The sequence below is a fragment of the Euphorbia lathyris genome, chromosome 6 (assembly GCF_963576675.1).
Source record: "Euphorbia lathyris chromosome 6, ddEupLath1.1, whole genome shotgun sequence".
Lineage (NCBI taxonomy): Eukaryota > Viridiplantae > Streptophyta > Magnoliopsida > Malpighiales > Euphorbiaceae > Euphorbia > Euphorbia lathyris.
Window position 1 is genome coordinate 83,944,598 of NC_088915.1, and position 17,318 is coordinate 83,961,915.

General features: G+C 35.5%; 1 protein-coding gene across 1 annotated transcript; it reads left to right on the top strand.

Moving 5' to 3' along the window:
- Nucleotides 1–3,193: 3,193 nt before the first annotated feature.
- Nucleotides 3,194–12,317, top strand: LOC136232759 (glucose-6-phosphate/phosphate translocator 2, chloroplastic-like). Its single transcript, XM_066022151.1, has 5 exons — nucleotides 3,194–3,876; nucleotides 5,645–5,870; nucleotides 7,847–8,069; nucleotides 9,406–9,619; nucleotides 11,986–12,317. Exons 1-5 carry the CDS (start codon nucleotides 3,373–3,375, stop codon nucleotides 11,995–11,997), a joined length of 1,179 nt encoding a protein of 392 aa, XP_065878223.1. The 5' UTR covers nucleotides 3,194–3,372; the 3' UTR covers nucleotides 11,998–12,317.
- The last annotated feature ends 5,001 nt before the right edge of the window (nucleotides 12,318–17,318 follow it).

Consider the following 17,318-nt stretch of genomic DNA (forward strand, 5'->3'; position numbering starts at 1 on the left):
ATAAATGACATTTGGTTATTAACCCCATATGACAAGACAGTAAATACATCAGTGGTAAAACATTGAATTTCAGAATTGTAACAGAAAACTGACAACTTGGTCCCCTTGGTCGGAATGCCCAAATATCCCTGCCACACGGCGTGTGGACTTCTTCACATGACGAGTGGCTGAATCCCACACACCGTGTATTGCAACTCCAAGGGCTGGCCATTAACCTCATACGCCATGTGTCCTCATTACACGTTGTGTGGCATTCAGAGACAATATGTCTTCAAACTTGCTTGGCCTCACACGTCGTGTGGCCTAATACACATGGTGTGTGAGGCTGTTTTGCTGGTTTTGAAAATTTGGTTCCTTCCTTCGAACCTGTGTTGGAGATGTCCGCATCAGAACTTTAGATAAAAGTATTCGAAAATGAACTAAAATTAAATACATATGACTTTCTTATTCAAAATTTAAAATTTATAACATTATACTTTAAGGAAAAGATATGAAAATAGTTTTAACATTCCTAGAGAAATACTAATTTAACTCCAGTGTATAAATAAAGCTATTTTTATCTTAATATTGATGAAATGGTGCAATTACAAATCTAAATTAAAGGAACTTGTATGTTTGAGGTGTCAATTACTATTAAGTTCCGTTAACTCAGGCTTATAATTGTATCATTTTAAAGTAAAGAAGTATCATTTTGTAAGTTGAGGTAAATTGTTACTTTTTAAAAAGTTTAAGACTATTTTGATTTTTATATTGCTATATTTTATTTTAGATAGTTATAATAGGATTATTAGTGTACTTAATTTTATAATCTAACATTGGCCACAAGAAGACCTTGGCTCAATGGAGTTTCTCTAGAGTGAACATTTCCCCTGAATTGAGTGCACTTCCTATAATGATTCCTTCCAATTTCTCTCGCTTAAAATGAAGGTGATTCGGAGAGATTACTTTCACATTTGCACAGAATGCACTCTCGTTCCCTAGATTGTTTTCCTGAGTGTGCATGTTTAGATGTATGTGATACCTCCTTTCACTTTGGGCAATTTTCGAACGATGTGATGCAAAGTAAAGGAGGCTACGAAGCCCTTTAGGTCTGAAGGCGTTCCATCTCGGCAGTATTTGTCTTGCCTCATCTCATATCCAGTCTATAGATCAGCATCTTAGTGAGACCATCAATAAACTTCCTCCTTGTCATATCTAGAGAGCCCAAAGAGTCAATTAGACGTTGATCTAGCTCAAGGTTATGACTTGGAAGATGATAAAATTTCTATTAACACCCAGCAATGTCTTGCACTCTAACGGAGATTTTGGACCTAGGGAAAGGTTCTTTTCAAGGGTGAAGGTAATGGAAGAGCTATCCGAGCTGTCAGTTTTTTTTACGTGAGCCATGGATGCAAGGTTCAACCCATGCTCACTCCATCAATTTGATCTTGTAAATATTGAGGATGATCTTATAGGTAGAATTTCTGATCATAGTCTCATGTAATAAGATAACAAGGAGTCAACTGAGGAGTTGAGAACCGACCACTTCACTCCGACACTTAAGTTAACAAAGTTTGTTAGGATGAAGATGGAGAATAAAAGAATTTTAGGGGTTTTGTATTAAAATACCTTAACTGTACAATCATTTTATCCTATTTATATAATATATTGAAGAATAGTTTGGAGAAACATCAATTTCTTCTGTATTGTAGTTGATACACATGTACATATAAGGATGTGGATGAGAGTATATCATTTGGTGAGACCATTAAGATTTAGCATATACTAACGTAGTCGTGCACCTCATGATCATAGTTTCATTGGAATGGGCATGTCTTCCTTGTTGGTCCACATGTCTGAAGTGTTTATCTTCCATTATTACTTTTGATCCGAAGGTGCTCAATTGTCATGTAACATGCTACTTTATTAGCATGTTATTACAAATTACCATTTTCAAAACTTTATCTTTTTAACAACTATTTTCTCTCTTATAATCAAATATGACTTTAAAATAAAAAAGTTGAAGAATTAAAGTTGTCAGAATATCATTTTCGTAGCTCTAAATAGAGAGTTAGCTACTATTGAGAGGTCAAAGGTTAGAATATTTTTTTTATTAGTAAATGATAAAATTCATAGATTTTTAGGGAAAATTATAAATTTGGACTAATTTGAAAACTCATTTACATTTTAAGTCTAACTCTCCAACTTCTTACCAATCTAAACACTTTAACCTTATTTGGACAAAAATACCCTCACATTTAACGCGACATAGTTTAGCTTACGTTATCTATCACATTATGAAAATGCGACAACACGATAAATAATAGTTTATATATTATGTCGCGTTATATGAAAACGCGACAACACGAATTATATATGTAACATGATTAGAAGGCAGTAGAAAAAAAAACTCTCCCAGCAGCAACACCTTCTTCATTTCCATATATTCATGTACTGTTTTGCTAGTCATATGTCTTCCTCGTCATTTTTTGCATGTTTTCATCACCGTCCTGATTTTCTTCGTCATCCTTCTCACTGTTCTGATTTTCCTCTTTCTAGTTTTTCTGCTTGCTAACAGTACCTAAACAGGTCAAAAAGGATTCAATTATCCGCTTGATAATTTATCTCACTCAATTAATTCTGAACAGCAGGAAAAAGATAACAGATGCTTAAAACGATAATAGACCCCTTGGTGAGCGTTCTCTTCTTCTTCCTCAAATCTTCCGTTTTCTCATATGGCTGCCGACTCCTCAACGACGTCAGCGCTTCCCTTTTCCAATCTTGGGCTTCTTCGATCAATGGTGATAGTTACCTCAATGGTGGAGGATTTGCGAACGGCGAATGCGACTAGCGTGGAGATGGTGATGTTATAGTTATGAAGAAAGTGAGGGTATTTTGGTCCAAAATCAAGTGAAATGGTCTAGATTGGTAAGAAGTGAGACAACTAGTCCTAATATGTAAATGAATTTTTAAATAGGTCCAAATTTATAATTAACCCTAGATTTTTATGTCCGATTTTGAAGTTTAGAGACATAAACAAAAAACAAAAAGCCAAGTTAAATGACCATAGATGTAATTTACCCATAATTAGAGCATAGTTGTACAAATTCACTCTTCTAAGGATAGTTAAGTAATTTCCTTAAAACACCACAACTTCCCTCTCCTCTCCTCCTCACCTTCTCTCTATATAAACCCATTCCACCAACCTTTCTTCCTCAAACTTACAGGTCCCCTTCCTCTCTTTCCACCTAATAAACAACTCCACCCAAAACTAATCTCTCCCACCCTCAAAATCCTTCCATAAACCCCTTTCTTTCTCACATTTTCCCGGGAAACAAACACAAATCCCCAAAAAAATTTCTTACTTAAACTCCCCCCCATACCCTTATCACCATGATTTCATCACTAAATCACACACATTCCACTTTTACTTCCTCCGATTTACTCCCCCCAATTCGTTCCCTCAAAAACCCCCAATTTCCCCCTCTCCCCATTACCCCCAATTCACATAAAGTTCACACCTTTAATAAATCCCCCCTTCTTAAGCAGCCACTCCACATAGGGGGTTTCACATTCTCAGCCCCGAAATCAAATCCGCCGGCGACTATTTGCAATGCCTACGAGGCCGACCGGTCCCGGCCACTGGATATTAACATTGAATTGCCGGACGAACAGGCGAGACAGAAGATTAAAATTGGGGTTTATTTTGCGACTTGGTGGGCTTTGAATGTGGTGTTTAATATCTATAATAAGAAGGTTTTGAATGCTTTTCCTTATCCATGGCTTACTTCTACACTTTCTCTGGCGTGTGGGTCTCTTATGATGCTGGTTTCTTGGGCTGCCGGAGTTGCTGACGCTCCTAAAACTGATTTTGAGTTCTGGAAGACTTTGTTTCCGGTGAGTAATTTTGTGTTTATGTTCGTGAATTTTGCATTTCCATGGTAGTTTAGAGAGAGAAAGAGGGGAATTTGGGTTTTTGCTGTTTTGATTGACCATTTTGGTTTGTGTGTGGTCAATGTTATGAAAACCGATTTGGGTCAATCTGGTTCAATTGGACCTAGCGGACAAACCGGTCCGGGAATATAAAATATTGTCTTTGACCCGGTTCCTTTTTACTTAACTTGTAGTAGCATTCAGTTCAGTTTATTTAATTTCGGCAAAAAAAAAAAAAAAAAAAGGAAGACCTTATTGACCACTACTAGTAAAAATCTGTCCATACGGATTAGGGGCGAGCAAAATTGACCAATAACTGGTAATCAAATTGAAACCGAACAAAATTGTGGTTTGATTCAGTTATTTATTTAGTTTGGTTTAGTTGGATAATTTAGTTATTTGCTATTGGTTTTATTTTAGAAAAATTTGGTATAATAAAAACCAAACCGAATTGTACATATAATATAAAGTATTTTTTATATATTTATATATAAAATATGTATAAAGTATAAAAATATTTGGATCCCAAAACTATTAAAATCATCAATCATGCCTGTGAACTAAGCATAAATCATCAATTGATGATTTTTGTTTAGAATATGGACTCAATTGATAATTTTTTATTAGTTTAGGGATCTAATTGATGATTTTGATAGTTTAAGGTCTTAATTGATTTTGAAGCCCTAGTTTAAGGAGTCAAATGGATATTATGCCATATTTATTCTATATTTTTATGATTTTATTTAGTTATTTAATATATTTATTATTAATATTATACTATTTTTTGTTTGATATTTATTATATATATTTTAATTGTTTTACTTATTATAATAAATTTTGGTTAGTGATTAATTAGTAACCGAACCTAGAAAATTCGGTTCAGTCATTAAAATTATTGGGTTCAATTTGATTTTAGTTTTGAATGAGATTTCGGTTTGATTATCAGAAAGTTCAATTCGATTAGTAATTGAACCAATTCGAAGATCACCCCTAAACCCTGGACACAGGTTTATGTGTTAGAGCAGATTTAATTTTGAAGCAAATTGGTATTAAATAACATTACTAATAATATTAGTAGTATAATTATACTATTAATTTTTAAAAGTGAGCTCTTGAATTTAACTTAAAAAAGTTTGATTAACCGCTGAATTTTAGTAATATCATACTAACCTTTTGAATTCATTTAATGTAACATGATTAATTCTTTATGAGGAGATTTGATTAGTTTGAAGTCTATATCATTTGAAGCAAGTTTAAGACACGTTAATATTTATCATATCATATAATATAAAATAAGTGAAAGAGACTAATGGGATATCTGCAAAATTAAGGGACCTTTCCAATATTTTATCATATTAAGTAGTATAAATTTAGCATAACATCCATTTGGCTCCTTAAACTTAAGTTTTAAAGTCAATTAGGATCTTAAACTGTTAAAATCATCAATTAGGTCCCTGAACTAAGTAAAAATCATTAATTAAGTCCTCGTACTAAACAAAAATCATCAATTGAATTTCATCGAAAATCATTCGGTTAAACAGGTTCAGACCCTCCTTCCCAAACCCATTTTGAGCCAACATAGAGATCATTACAATCAATATCAAATAGTTACAGTTTCTGATTCTAGGATAGGATGAAGACTCGATTGATGATTTTTACTTACTTTTAACTCTTATTTTTTTTTTTGACCTGTCCGGTTTTGACAACTGTATATTTGCGTCGTTGTGTTTAGGTCGCGGTGGCGCATACAATTGGGCATGTGGCTGCAACAGTGAGTATGTCTAAAGTTGCAGTTTCATTTACACACATAATCAAGAGTGGTGAGCCTGCTTTCAGTGTTTTGGTGTCAAGTTTACTCTTGGGAGAGACTTTTCCTTTGCCTGTTTATCTCTCTCTTCTCCCAATTATTGGAGGTTGTGCTCTAGCTGCTGTCACTGAGCTCAATTTCAACATGACTGGTAAGAACAACTTTCATCTTCAAAAGGGTGTTTCTTCAACTGTTAATTGTTTTTACTACTGAAAAGTTGGTTGATTTTCCTTTTAAAATAACTCTAAACAGTTGTTTTTCAATTCTAATCAAACAAGAGTATAGTAAAAGAACTACCAAATGGGCACTTAGTGCCATTTGATTCTCTTTTGTAGCTCATTTTTGTTGGGGTAAATTACACCCATGCCTCTGAACCTTACTCATTTTAACATTATGGTCATTGAACTTCATTCTTAATGGTATGATCATTGAACTTCAATTCTTAACAGTATGACTAATAAATGCATCAAAATGACCGTTAACGGTCTCAAAATAAAAAATTCGATGAGCTAATGATATTCTAAGGAACTTTAATTCTTAAAAGTTTTCATTTTGAGGTCATTTAAGTGTTGTTTGGTTAGGAGAGAGCGAGTGAATTTTTAGAGAGAAAAAACTCCAATAAAGGTGATTTTGTAAAATAAAAAATGTGGTTTCATAGTAAATGTCGTTCTGAACAATTTTAATTTTTGAATATTTTCATTTTGAGTTCGTTAAATGTTATTTTGAGGAGTTAGTGGCCATATATGTTAAAAAGTGTAAAATTAAGTGGTCGTACTGTTAAGAATTGAAGTTTAGTCACAATGTTAAAATGGGTAAACTTCAATGGTCATGGATGTAATTTACCCCTTTTTGTTGTGTTACTCCAAATTATTAGACAAAGTATCTATGATTGAAAATTATCTACAAGCGGTTTAATACATCAAGGACCTCAGTATTCGTCAAGATTACCCGATTTTCCCCGTGAACTTCGGAGATACCTCATTAGTCTCAGAACTTGCTTTCAATAACCTATTCGTCCTTTAACCTTTGCTTAAAGTAACCTATTTGCCAACTTTGCTTAAAGTAATCTATTGGCCTGACCTGAAGTGGTTACAATGTTCTATTTAAACTTGCTTAAAGCGACATATTGGTCTTTAAAGTGGTTACAATGATCTATTAGCCTCTTAAAATTTGCTTAAAGTGATCTATTGATCCTGAACAACAACAACAACAACAACAAAGCCTTAGTCCCGAAATGATTCGGGGTCGGCTAACATGAACCATCATATAAAACCGTGAAAATCAAGTCGTGTCAGCGACACAGATTCGCTCCCTCCACTCCGTCCTATCCACTACCATATTTTCCTCAATTCCCAATAAACTCATATCACTCTCGATCACCCTCCTCCAAGTTTGCTTAGGTCTTCCCCTACCCCTCACCACTACATCCCTTTGCCACTCTTCGGTTCTCCTAACCGGCGCATCAAGCGCTCTACGTCTCACATGGCCAAACCACCTTAGTCGGTTACAATAATCTATTAGCCCCTTAAATTGGCTTAAAATTACCTATTGACCCTTGAAGTGGTTATAATGATCTATTAGCTCTTTAAACTTTCTTAAAATTATCTATTGACCATTGAAGTCGTTATAATGATCTATTAGCCCTTTAAACTTGTTTAAAATTACCTATTGACCATTGGAGTTGTTATAATGATCTATTAGTCCCTTAAACTTACTTAAAACCAACCTATTGGCCCCTAAAGTGGTTACAATAATCTATTAACCCTTTAAACTTGCTTAAACCAACCTATTGGTCCTGAAGTGGTTACAATGATCTATTAACCCCTTAAACTTACTTAAAGTGGCCTATTGGTGGTTACAATAATCTATTAGTCTCCTAAACTCGCTTAAAGTGTTACACGCTTTAACTTGTTCAAGCCTCTCCTTGTTTTTCCACATAGATTTTAGGAGATTAATGTAATATTTTAAGCAAGTTCAAGAAGCTAATCGGACATCTTTAAAGTTTAAGGAGCCAATCGGATAATCTGGACAAGTACATAACCCCCGGATGTACTAAACCAAAATCATCTAATAGATCCTTAGTATTTGAGAGAGCTAACTTGTGTTGCTTTGTTGTTGTTACCTCAGGTTTTATGGGGGCTATGATATCCAATTTGGCATTTGTGTTTAGAAACATATTCTCAAAGAAAGGGATGAAGGGGAAGTCTGTTAGTGGGATGAACTACTATGCTTGCTTGTCTATCTTATCTTTGGTGATCCTTACCCCTTTTGCAATAGCCATGGAAGGTCCTCAAATGTGGGCTGCTGGCTGGCAAACAGCTCTTTCTCAAATTGGCCCCAACTTTGTTTGGTAATTATTCTTTACTACCTTATTTTACAATTAAAGATTCTACATTATGTTAAATAATCTCCTAATAGTAAATAACTTATTAGTTTTTGAGATTCTGCACACACCTCCGCGCTAAACTGCTACTTACATTTGAAGCGTGTACAATACATGCCCATCCTATCGTGTGTTGAAATTCCATACGAAATAAGCAATTTTAGGGAGTTGGTGAGACACTTGCAAAGTTCAGAGAGTTAATCTATTTTTATGGACAAGTTTAAGGAGCCGGTGATACGAAATAAGCAAGTTTAAGGAACTGGTGAGACACTAACAAAGTTAAAGGAGCCAATTTACTTTTATGGACAAATTCAGGGAGCTGGTGATGTATCAGACCTTTTAGTTATTATTAATGGAGCTACACATCCATGAATCTTGTTATCTCCACTCGGTATGTGCACCATTTTATTACTCATCAGTAACAGATCAAAGATACGTGTACATGTAGTTTTTTTATCTCGTGTTCTGCTCCACATCAAAGCCACGTGTAGGTGATCTGTTACTGATGAGTAGGAATACCGAGATTCATAGCTGCGTAGAGTATGATTGTAATTAGCGATAAAATTGGTCCAGTTTGCAAATGTTAGGGATATAATTTGCTATTGGTTGCAAAAGTGCCCATTAGACTTGAAACCAAGACAACAGAAGCTCAAGTCAGTATTAATACATCAGCGGCCTATGAACTTGGTCCAAAAAACCGATAAAGTCCGTGAACATCTAAAAATGTTTCATTAGCCTTTTAAACTTACTTAAAGTGATATATTGATCCCTGAAGTTACTTGAAATGACCTATTGTACCCTTCAACTTTCTTAAAATGACTTATTAGCACCTTGAACTTAGTTAAAGTAATACACGATTCAATTTGCCCAAATCTCCACGCAGCAATAATGGGGCAATCATGTCACATGTCCCCTTAAACTTTCTTAAAGTGATGTATCAGTCCCCAGAACTTTGTTAAAATAATTCGCAATCCAAATCTCCACTATAACAATAAGAGGGTTAATCATGTCACATTAAGCAAGTTTAGAAGCTAACGGGAGATCCTTAAAGTTCACGAGTCTAATTGGTTTTTTAATCGGTTCCGGGTTGACTTTGTAGACCCTGATAAGTATCTATACCACTTGGAATTTGGATATTCTATAAAGATTTTAACCAGTCTTCAAATCAAAATCTAAGAAATCTTGTTCTTTGTCAATTTCTGTTTGGTGTGATTCTGGAATTTTCAAATTTAGTGGTAGAGATTCGATAGAACATACAAATACTAACTTCAAAAATGTTATGTGTGGCTTGAAATTGATGCAGGTGGGTTGCAGCTCAGAGTATTTTCTACCATTTATACAATCAAGTATCTTACATGTCACTTGATCAAATCTCCCCGTTAACTTTTAGCGTCGGAAATACGATGAAGCGGATATCCGTCATTGTTTCCTCCATCATCATCTTCCACACCCCTCTCCAACCTGTCAATGCACTTGGTGCTGCCATTGCTATCCTTGGCACTTTTCTCTATTCACAGGTATAGTATAAACGTTAAAGTATTCGTTTGATTCTCCTTTTATTAGATCATTAAGTATCCGTCGGGTCCAGGGGATTGGGGTTGAGTACTCACTGGTTGCCTGAAAATTTCCGAGCTTTAATTTTTGTATAGAAATACTAAAAAATACTAATTCAGCACCATAGATCACTGAACAACATCCCAAGTATTCTTTCTATTAAATCATGGATCCGTCACTGTATTTTGCTGTTAGTTCGGATTAAGAAACAACCCCTGATAGATATTTTAGAAGGAAAATTAGCTAATATTTACGAGCTATCAATAACAACAATAACAAATAGCTAACAACACCACCTGAACTAAATAGTCCCTGAAGTTTAGGAGTCAAAAGGTTGGAGTTTTAAAACCGCACGTAAAATTTTCTGAAATTTGTCTTTACTTACATAAAAGTCTTTTATTAAAGTATGATGACCTCAAAATGAAAAAATTCAAGAAGTAGAGTTGTTTAGAACCACCATGGATTCACGTTTTGGATTTTCCAAATCACAATTTTCGGAACACTCTCTATAAACAACCACATTCTCTCTTCTAACCAAACAATACCTAAATGAATTCAAAAATTAAAGTTGTTTAGAATATCGTTTCCATCAGCTTTCCAATTAAGGGTTACATGCTATTCGAGCGGTCAAAAGTTAATGGATTTTTATGTTAGTAAAATGGCAAAAGTCGGGGACTTATATCCAGAATTGAAGTTTAAGGGCTACAAAGAAAGTAAGCTAAAATTTGATGAGCCAGTGGTGTAATTTTCCCCTTCTTTATTGTTTTCTCAAATTTTGGGGTTGGGGACCAGAATGCCTCGAAAAAGACATTCGTGCTTTCTTGTCTGAATTGCAACTTGTTTGTGTGGTCACAAAAATCTTGTGAATAGCCTTTCATTCTTCCTTAAGGGCAACAAAAAGCAAGACAGTTAATTAGGAGTCGGTTTGGTCTGAAAATTGAACCGAACCAAAATAATCGAAAATCTAATATTTAATAAATTAAAGACCGAATTTATTCGAATAATATTAATAAATTCAACAGAACTGAACTGTTCGGTTTAATTTGGTTTGGTCCGGCCGGTTTCAACCCATACTAAATAGTTAAATAAAATATAAATTAATAATTATAATTTTATAAAGTTTAATTAATTTAGTTTAATCTAGTGTTATTTACTATTCAATGACATATATAAATTATCAATCTAATTATTAATATAATTGATACATAGCCTAATTGTTTAAAGTTATAGATTACCTAGATTATCAATCTAATTGTTAAAAATAACCTAAGGTCATCTATATTAGATTAGATTAATTAATAAATCTAATTAATGTTGCGGATCGTTTGGTGGCTGATGGGCATGAGCGGATGTTGGGCGTCACAACTTTATATTCTCCTCATGATTATTTATCTTCTCTTCTTTTGGAAGATGTTGTAGGGGTTAGCTTCCCTAGGCTAATCTCTGGTTAATCTTTTTGGTTTATTGTTTTTTCTTTCCTGTTCCTACCAAAAAAAAAAATCTAATTAATCTCTATTTCAGCCGGTTAGGTTAATTCAGTAATTTTGTCATAGAAACCGAACTGACCAATATTATCGATATTTTTATAAACTAAGACCGAAACCGAACCAAATAGATAGATGAAAAACCGAAATTCATTGGTTCGGTAAGTTATTTTCGTCGGATTTGATTTCTGAACACTCCTAGAATTAATTTATTGCCAATATGTTTGCTTCTGCCTTTTATTTCCATCTTTTTATACTTAGTATAAAAAAAAAGGTAAAATACACTGATCGTCCTTGAAGTTTGGCGTATGTGTCATAAAGGTTATTTTTTTTTTTCAATAAAACCACTGAATTTTACATTTCATTTCAATTAAGTCATTCCGATCATTTTGAATACAAAAATCTATTGAAATTTTGTCACGAAATACAACTGAGCATATACCAACTAAGTGCTATACTGAATACATATGCCGGATATGTTTGACTTTTATGGCTGAAACGTGACATTCACATGTGTGTCATGTGGCACATCTTAAGAAACATACGTACAAGAAACTTTTAAAGACCACATTCTTGTCAGGCATGACGTTTAGTTGGGTATAGTCAACTGTCTTTGTCTTTTGCTCTATAAAAACATTCTGTTAAATTTTAATACACAAATTAGCCAAATGATTTTGTTGAAATTAAATGTGAAGTTCAACGACTTTATCGAAAGAAAGAAGTGAAGTTAGCTTTGTGGAACGTACCTTAAACTTCAATGATCGGTGGTGCAATTTACCGTATAAAAAGAGATTGATTCTTGGAACATATCTAACTAACACTTTAACTACAATATGTTTGAGCAGGCTAAGCTGTGAGGGAGTTTGAGGATTCCGAGGTTTTGATGTAATTATATTGTACAAGGTTTCTAATGAAGTCCTGAGTTACTGTTGACTGAAGAAATTTAGCGGCGGATGAAGAAATTTAGCGACGGATTTCAGTTACTAGAGATTCAGATTTTGCTATGGCAGAGTGGTCTATTTTTGTAAAAATGGAGAGTGGTAATGCTCAATAAATAGTGTTTCTAGTTAGTAGCTAGCTTTCAGTTTCGGCTTTCAGTTTCAGTTTCCTTCTGTAATATGTTTTGTTATATTTCATTGATTGTGAAATTGCAATAAAGCAACCATTTTTTGTTGGAGTTTGATTCTGTTCTTTCATAATCGTTTTATGCGTAAAATAAAAAATATTACATTTCGACCTAAGCAATTAAGGAATTATATTTATAAGGGTAAATTCCAAAAACAACCCCTGTGGTTTGATGTTGTTCAAAAAAAAACCCTTGTGGTTTGTTATTACCAAAAAAAAGGAATGTGAATAACGCCGTTACCACAATTACGGAAATGGGTAAAACGCCGTTTAAATGAGTGACGTGGCAAAGGGTAAACTTGTCTGGAAAATATTGGGAGACCTATATAACCTCTAGAAGTTTCTATAACAGCGATTATCTTTAGTGACTTTTCATATTTCTTTCAGTTGCATTGATCGACTTTCCAAATCGGAATACGAAGTGGCAGCTAACCTAGAACTCACCCATAAACACTTCGATCATAGTTCATACTACATGAAGGGGTGTGTTTTCTGAAGCGACGAAGCTAGATAGACGTTGGAATCGCTATTTCGAAGTGGGTAGGGCAACTACAGTACAAGGTTTTTGGTAGGGGTTACGTGTCAGCCAAGGTAAGGGCACAATATCCATGGAAATTTCGATTCTTTTCGAATGTTAGATGTGTTCCTGGTTTGGATTTTGTTTGAGTAAGTTAGGGTTTTCTGTTTTTACGATAAATAATCGGAGTTGTGGTTTTTTTGTTGGGTATATTAATCATCAACAGTTATATTGCATGTAATAGTGTTTTTATCGATCGTTTGGTGTTATGATTTTCGATTTGTCATTTGATGCATCACTCTGTTTCTAGTTGTCGATTTGTGTTGTCTGTTGGCTTTGTTGGTTGCATATATAAGTTACGTTATGGTTTTGTTTGTTATTATGTAGCTATTTAATATTGCTTTGTTTGTTTTTGCCGGTTTGTTGAATGAATGGGTGCAGATGGCTGGCTATGTGACTTTGGTATTTCACCACGGAGGCAAATGGTCCTCATTTGATGAGTCTATGAAATATTTAGGGGGAGATGAAGCTGAGATTACACTAGACAAAGATTATTTAGGATATTATAGGTTGTTGGAATATTATAGGCAGCTAAGGTATACAGGTGGGTGTAGGATGTGGATGCATGTGATAGGACTTAGAGGTGCATGGAGTTATTGGGAGATAGTAGATGATAAATCTTGTCTTAGTGTGGCAGATACGAATAACAATTGGGATACGTGGGATGTTTATTTTGAAGCTCTACCTAAACCTGTGTCAACGAGGGCATGGGCCATAGAGGGAGGGCACACATTTAGTTTCAGAAAGAATGGACCTTCAGTCGTGTATGTGAAATGTGATACAGATGGTTGTGCGTTCAGGATTAGAGGATCTATGGTAAGGGGCACTCAAACTTTCAAAATAAAGACATGTAATCTCAATCACACTTGTCCTAGGCAATACAATGAGAAGTTTTGTAAGGTTTCATACCTTTGTGAGAAATATTTGGAAGACATGAGGGATGATAAGGAGTTGAAAGTGTCATACCTAAAGAATAAGATTAAGAGGGATTTGGGTTACGAGGTGTCTATTCGAAAATGCTATAGGACTAAGAGTGAGGGGAGGAAAATTATATCTGGTCAAATCAAGGATCAATATAAGAGGTTGTATGATTATGCTGAGACTCTCAAAGTAACTAATCCAGGAACTGTTGTCCAAATAAAAACGGAGTTGAAGCTAGACCATGGGTTAGGAGTTCCTAGGGAGATTGGTTTGTTTCAACACATGTACGTTCGGATGGCTGCACAAAAACAAGGATACTTCTCTGGAATACGGCCAATTATATGCCTTGATGGTTGTCATTTGAAAGGAATGATGGGTGGGCAGTTGTTGGCTGCAATTGGTAGGGATGGCAACGAGAACCTATTTCCAATTGATGTTGCTGTTGTTGACTTTGAGTGCAAAGAATCCTGGTCATGGTTTCTACAAGTTTTGCAAGATGATTTTGGCGCGGTTAGAGAAACTGGATGGGTCTTCATGTCGGATCAACAAAAGGTTAGTTGTATTTATTAGATTTTTTGTTAGTGTTAATTCATAATTAGTTGTACTGATGGTTTGTTCTTAATTTATAGGGGCTGGTGCAAGCTATGAAGGAGTTAATGCCGGATGTGGAACATCGTTTTTGTGTCAAGCACATGTACGAGAATATGAAAATGAGATTCAAAGGGGTTGAATACAAAGACCATCTATGGAAGGCTGCATCAGTTGGTACTATGAAGTTATGGGAGAATCATATGGAAAAACTAAAATCTTTTGACCCTGCGGCTCATCAATGGGTGATGGAACATGATCCTCACACATGGGCAAGGAGTCACTTCAACCCAAGAACCAAATGTGATGCAATTCAGAACAACGTCTGTGAGTCGTTTAACAGGATGATTTTACCTTGTAGGGAGTTGCCTATACTTAGTCTGCTGGAATGGATCAGGAAAGCCTTAATGTCAAGACAATATACCAAGTTCACTGGTATAAAGAACTACAATGGAGATGTGTGCCCAAATTACCAGACTATGCTTGAGAAGATAAAAGTTGAGAGTCGAAACTGTTTCTGCACACGAGCAGGGGATCAATTGTATGAAGTTGATCATTATGGAAAGAATGTTGCTGTTGATCTCAAGGATAAGTCATGTACATGTAGAATGTGGGACATTTCTGGAATTCCTTGTAAGCATACCGTGGCTGCCATTATTCATCACAGAGAACAACCGGAGAAATATGTGCATGACTATTTTTTGAAGTCAACGTATTTGGCTGTGTATCAACATGTGTTCAAGCCTGTGCCATCACAAGAAGAGTGGGAAAGGACAACACTACCTGACATTCATGCTGGGGTTGTACTTAAACCGCCCGGAAGACCAAAGAAGAGGAGGAATAGGAGGGCAGATGAACCAAGGGACCCCTATAAGGTTACGAGGATAGGAGGTGGTGTTAAGTGTGGCTTATGTCAAAGGTTTGGCCATAACGCTAGGGGCTGCAAGGCAGGAATTATAGGGGAAACACCATGGCAAAGAAGGCAGCGCAAAGTAGCAAATAAAAGGAGTGGTAACCAAGTTGAAGTAAGTCCTATTGTTTGTATAATCAACATTACATGGCCATTGTTCATTAATCATGATTGATGCAAATGCTTCCTTGTTTTTTTGCAGGGTAGTCCACCTAGAAAGGGAGGCAGGCCTAGAAAAATCCCTAATGCATTAACTTCCAACCCTGTACGTTCTAGTGTAAGTTGGTGGAGTAGTAAGGTTTTTGTTGTTTTGGTAAGATTTTGGAATAATAGTGTAACTTCTTTATTGCTCGATGCAGCAAGGACATGTAAGTGGAATTGCTTCATAGCCACCCCCAACACATCAACGAGCAACTGATGGTTGTGTTAATAGAGAAAGTGCTTCACAGCCACCCCCATCACAGCCGTCAACACGAGGACAAAGCCAACCAGTAGTGAGGGGCAGAGGCAGAGGTAGGGGCAGGGTCCAAAATTTCATGGCACCAACAATTTCTACATCCAGGAAAAGAGTGAACCCAACTGCAGCAGAACCAAGTGTCCCACAAAGACCAAGAAGAGCTGCAAACCTTGCTGATTTAGCCAAGAGGCATGGCCTTTTCAATGGAAATGTCGAAGATTTCTAGGAAGTTTGCACAGGCACATTGGATCAATACTGTTTGTTACCATTTTGTATATTTTGTGAATAATGTCCTTTATGGTGCACTAATTTTTGTGAATTGTGACCTTTATGGTGCACTAATTTTTGTATAGGGTGATCAAAACTTATGACCTTATATGGTATAGCTTTTGTTGGGCATTATAGGTACATTTCCAGTGCCTTATATGTAATACCTCTGTGACAATTTAGGTTCTTTCCTGGGATCTTATATGTAATACCTTTTGTTGGCATTATATGCAAATTAAGTTCGTTGCTATTTACAAAGATGTGTCACATAAACTTGTTAACATTTTTAGGTAAATTGTGTGTGCACAAGGCACATTTGTAGTCATTTTTTGTATGTGAATTTTAATATACCGAGTATTTCTAGTCATTTTCCATGAACTTAGGTAACAATTAACACAAAATTACAAGCCAATATGTTGTAAAACGTTACAGGCCACAGAACTTGGCTAACAATTAACAATATCCAATATCCAAATAAGTTGCACAAAGTTACAATCCAATGAACTTGGCTACAATTAACAAAAGACAATAATTTGCTTTTCAATACACCTTCAATTTTTACACAAACATTTACCCAAACAAATGGGTATACACAGAGAACTACAAAGTGTAGTTTGCCTACCACTAAGGCAACCCAAATCTGCCATCTACCCTACTACCATTATCTATACTATCAATCATCATCACAATCAACCCAATTATCACTACAATCACAGTAACAATTAATTTCATCCTTAAACACCCATTTTCTGATTTCAAACTTCTGTTTTCTTCCTTCTCCAGCAACAGTTCCTTTGTCAGTCTTCCATTTTCTTCCTTCACCTGCAACAACTCCATCTCTACCATTCGCTTACCCTCAGAAATAGACCGTAACTCCATTTCGAGTTCATCTACACGAGCACGACAAACTTCTAAATCATCAGGATCAATCCACTCAAAATAACGACAAGCAGTTCGATCAGGATATTTCGAACAACCAACGAACCTCCTTCCATTATTTAGCTTTGTTGAAGCTCGGCGGATTGGAGCTCTAATCCCACAGAAGCAGTTTGATTCATGCCATTGACCCAATGAAATTTGAGAATTGCACGAATTGGACGAACTCATCTCTCGACGCTTTTAGGGTTCAGTAAATTCTACGCGAATTAGGCCAAATTCGAACACCAAATCGTGGGGTTAACCTTCTAAACTTCAAGAGAATCGCGAATATGCTAATTAATCAACATGATTCTAAGGAATCTGGAATTTAGGTTTTCGATTGAAAGAAGAAACTGAGATGAAGTAGAAAAATGGGGGAAGAAGGGAAACTTCTGGAGGTTATATAGGTCTCCCA

Excerpts from the sequence above, each read along its gene's own strand:
- LOC136232759 (XM_066022151.1), top strand. The coding sequence starts at position 3,373 with ATGATTTCATCACTAAATCACACACATTCCACTTTTACTTCCTCCGAT. Across the intron at positions 3,877-5,644 it reads TCTGGAAGACTTTGTTTCCG|GTCGCGGTGGCGCATACAAT; the intron begins GTGAGTAATTTT and ends CGTTGTGTTTAG. Across the intron at positions 8,070-9,405 it reads ATTGGCCCCAACTTTGTTTG|GTGGGTTGCAGCTCAGAGTA; the intron begins GTAATTATTCTT and ends AAATTGATGCAG.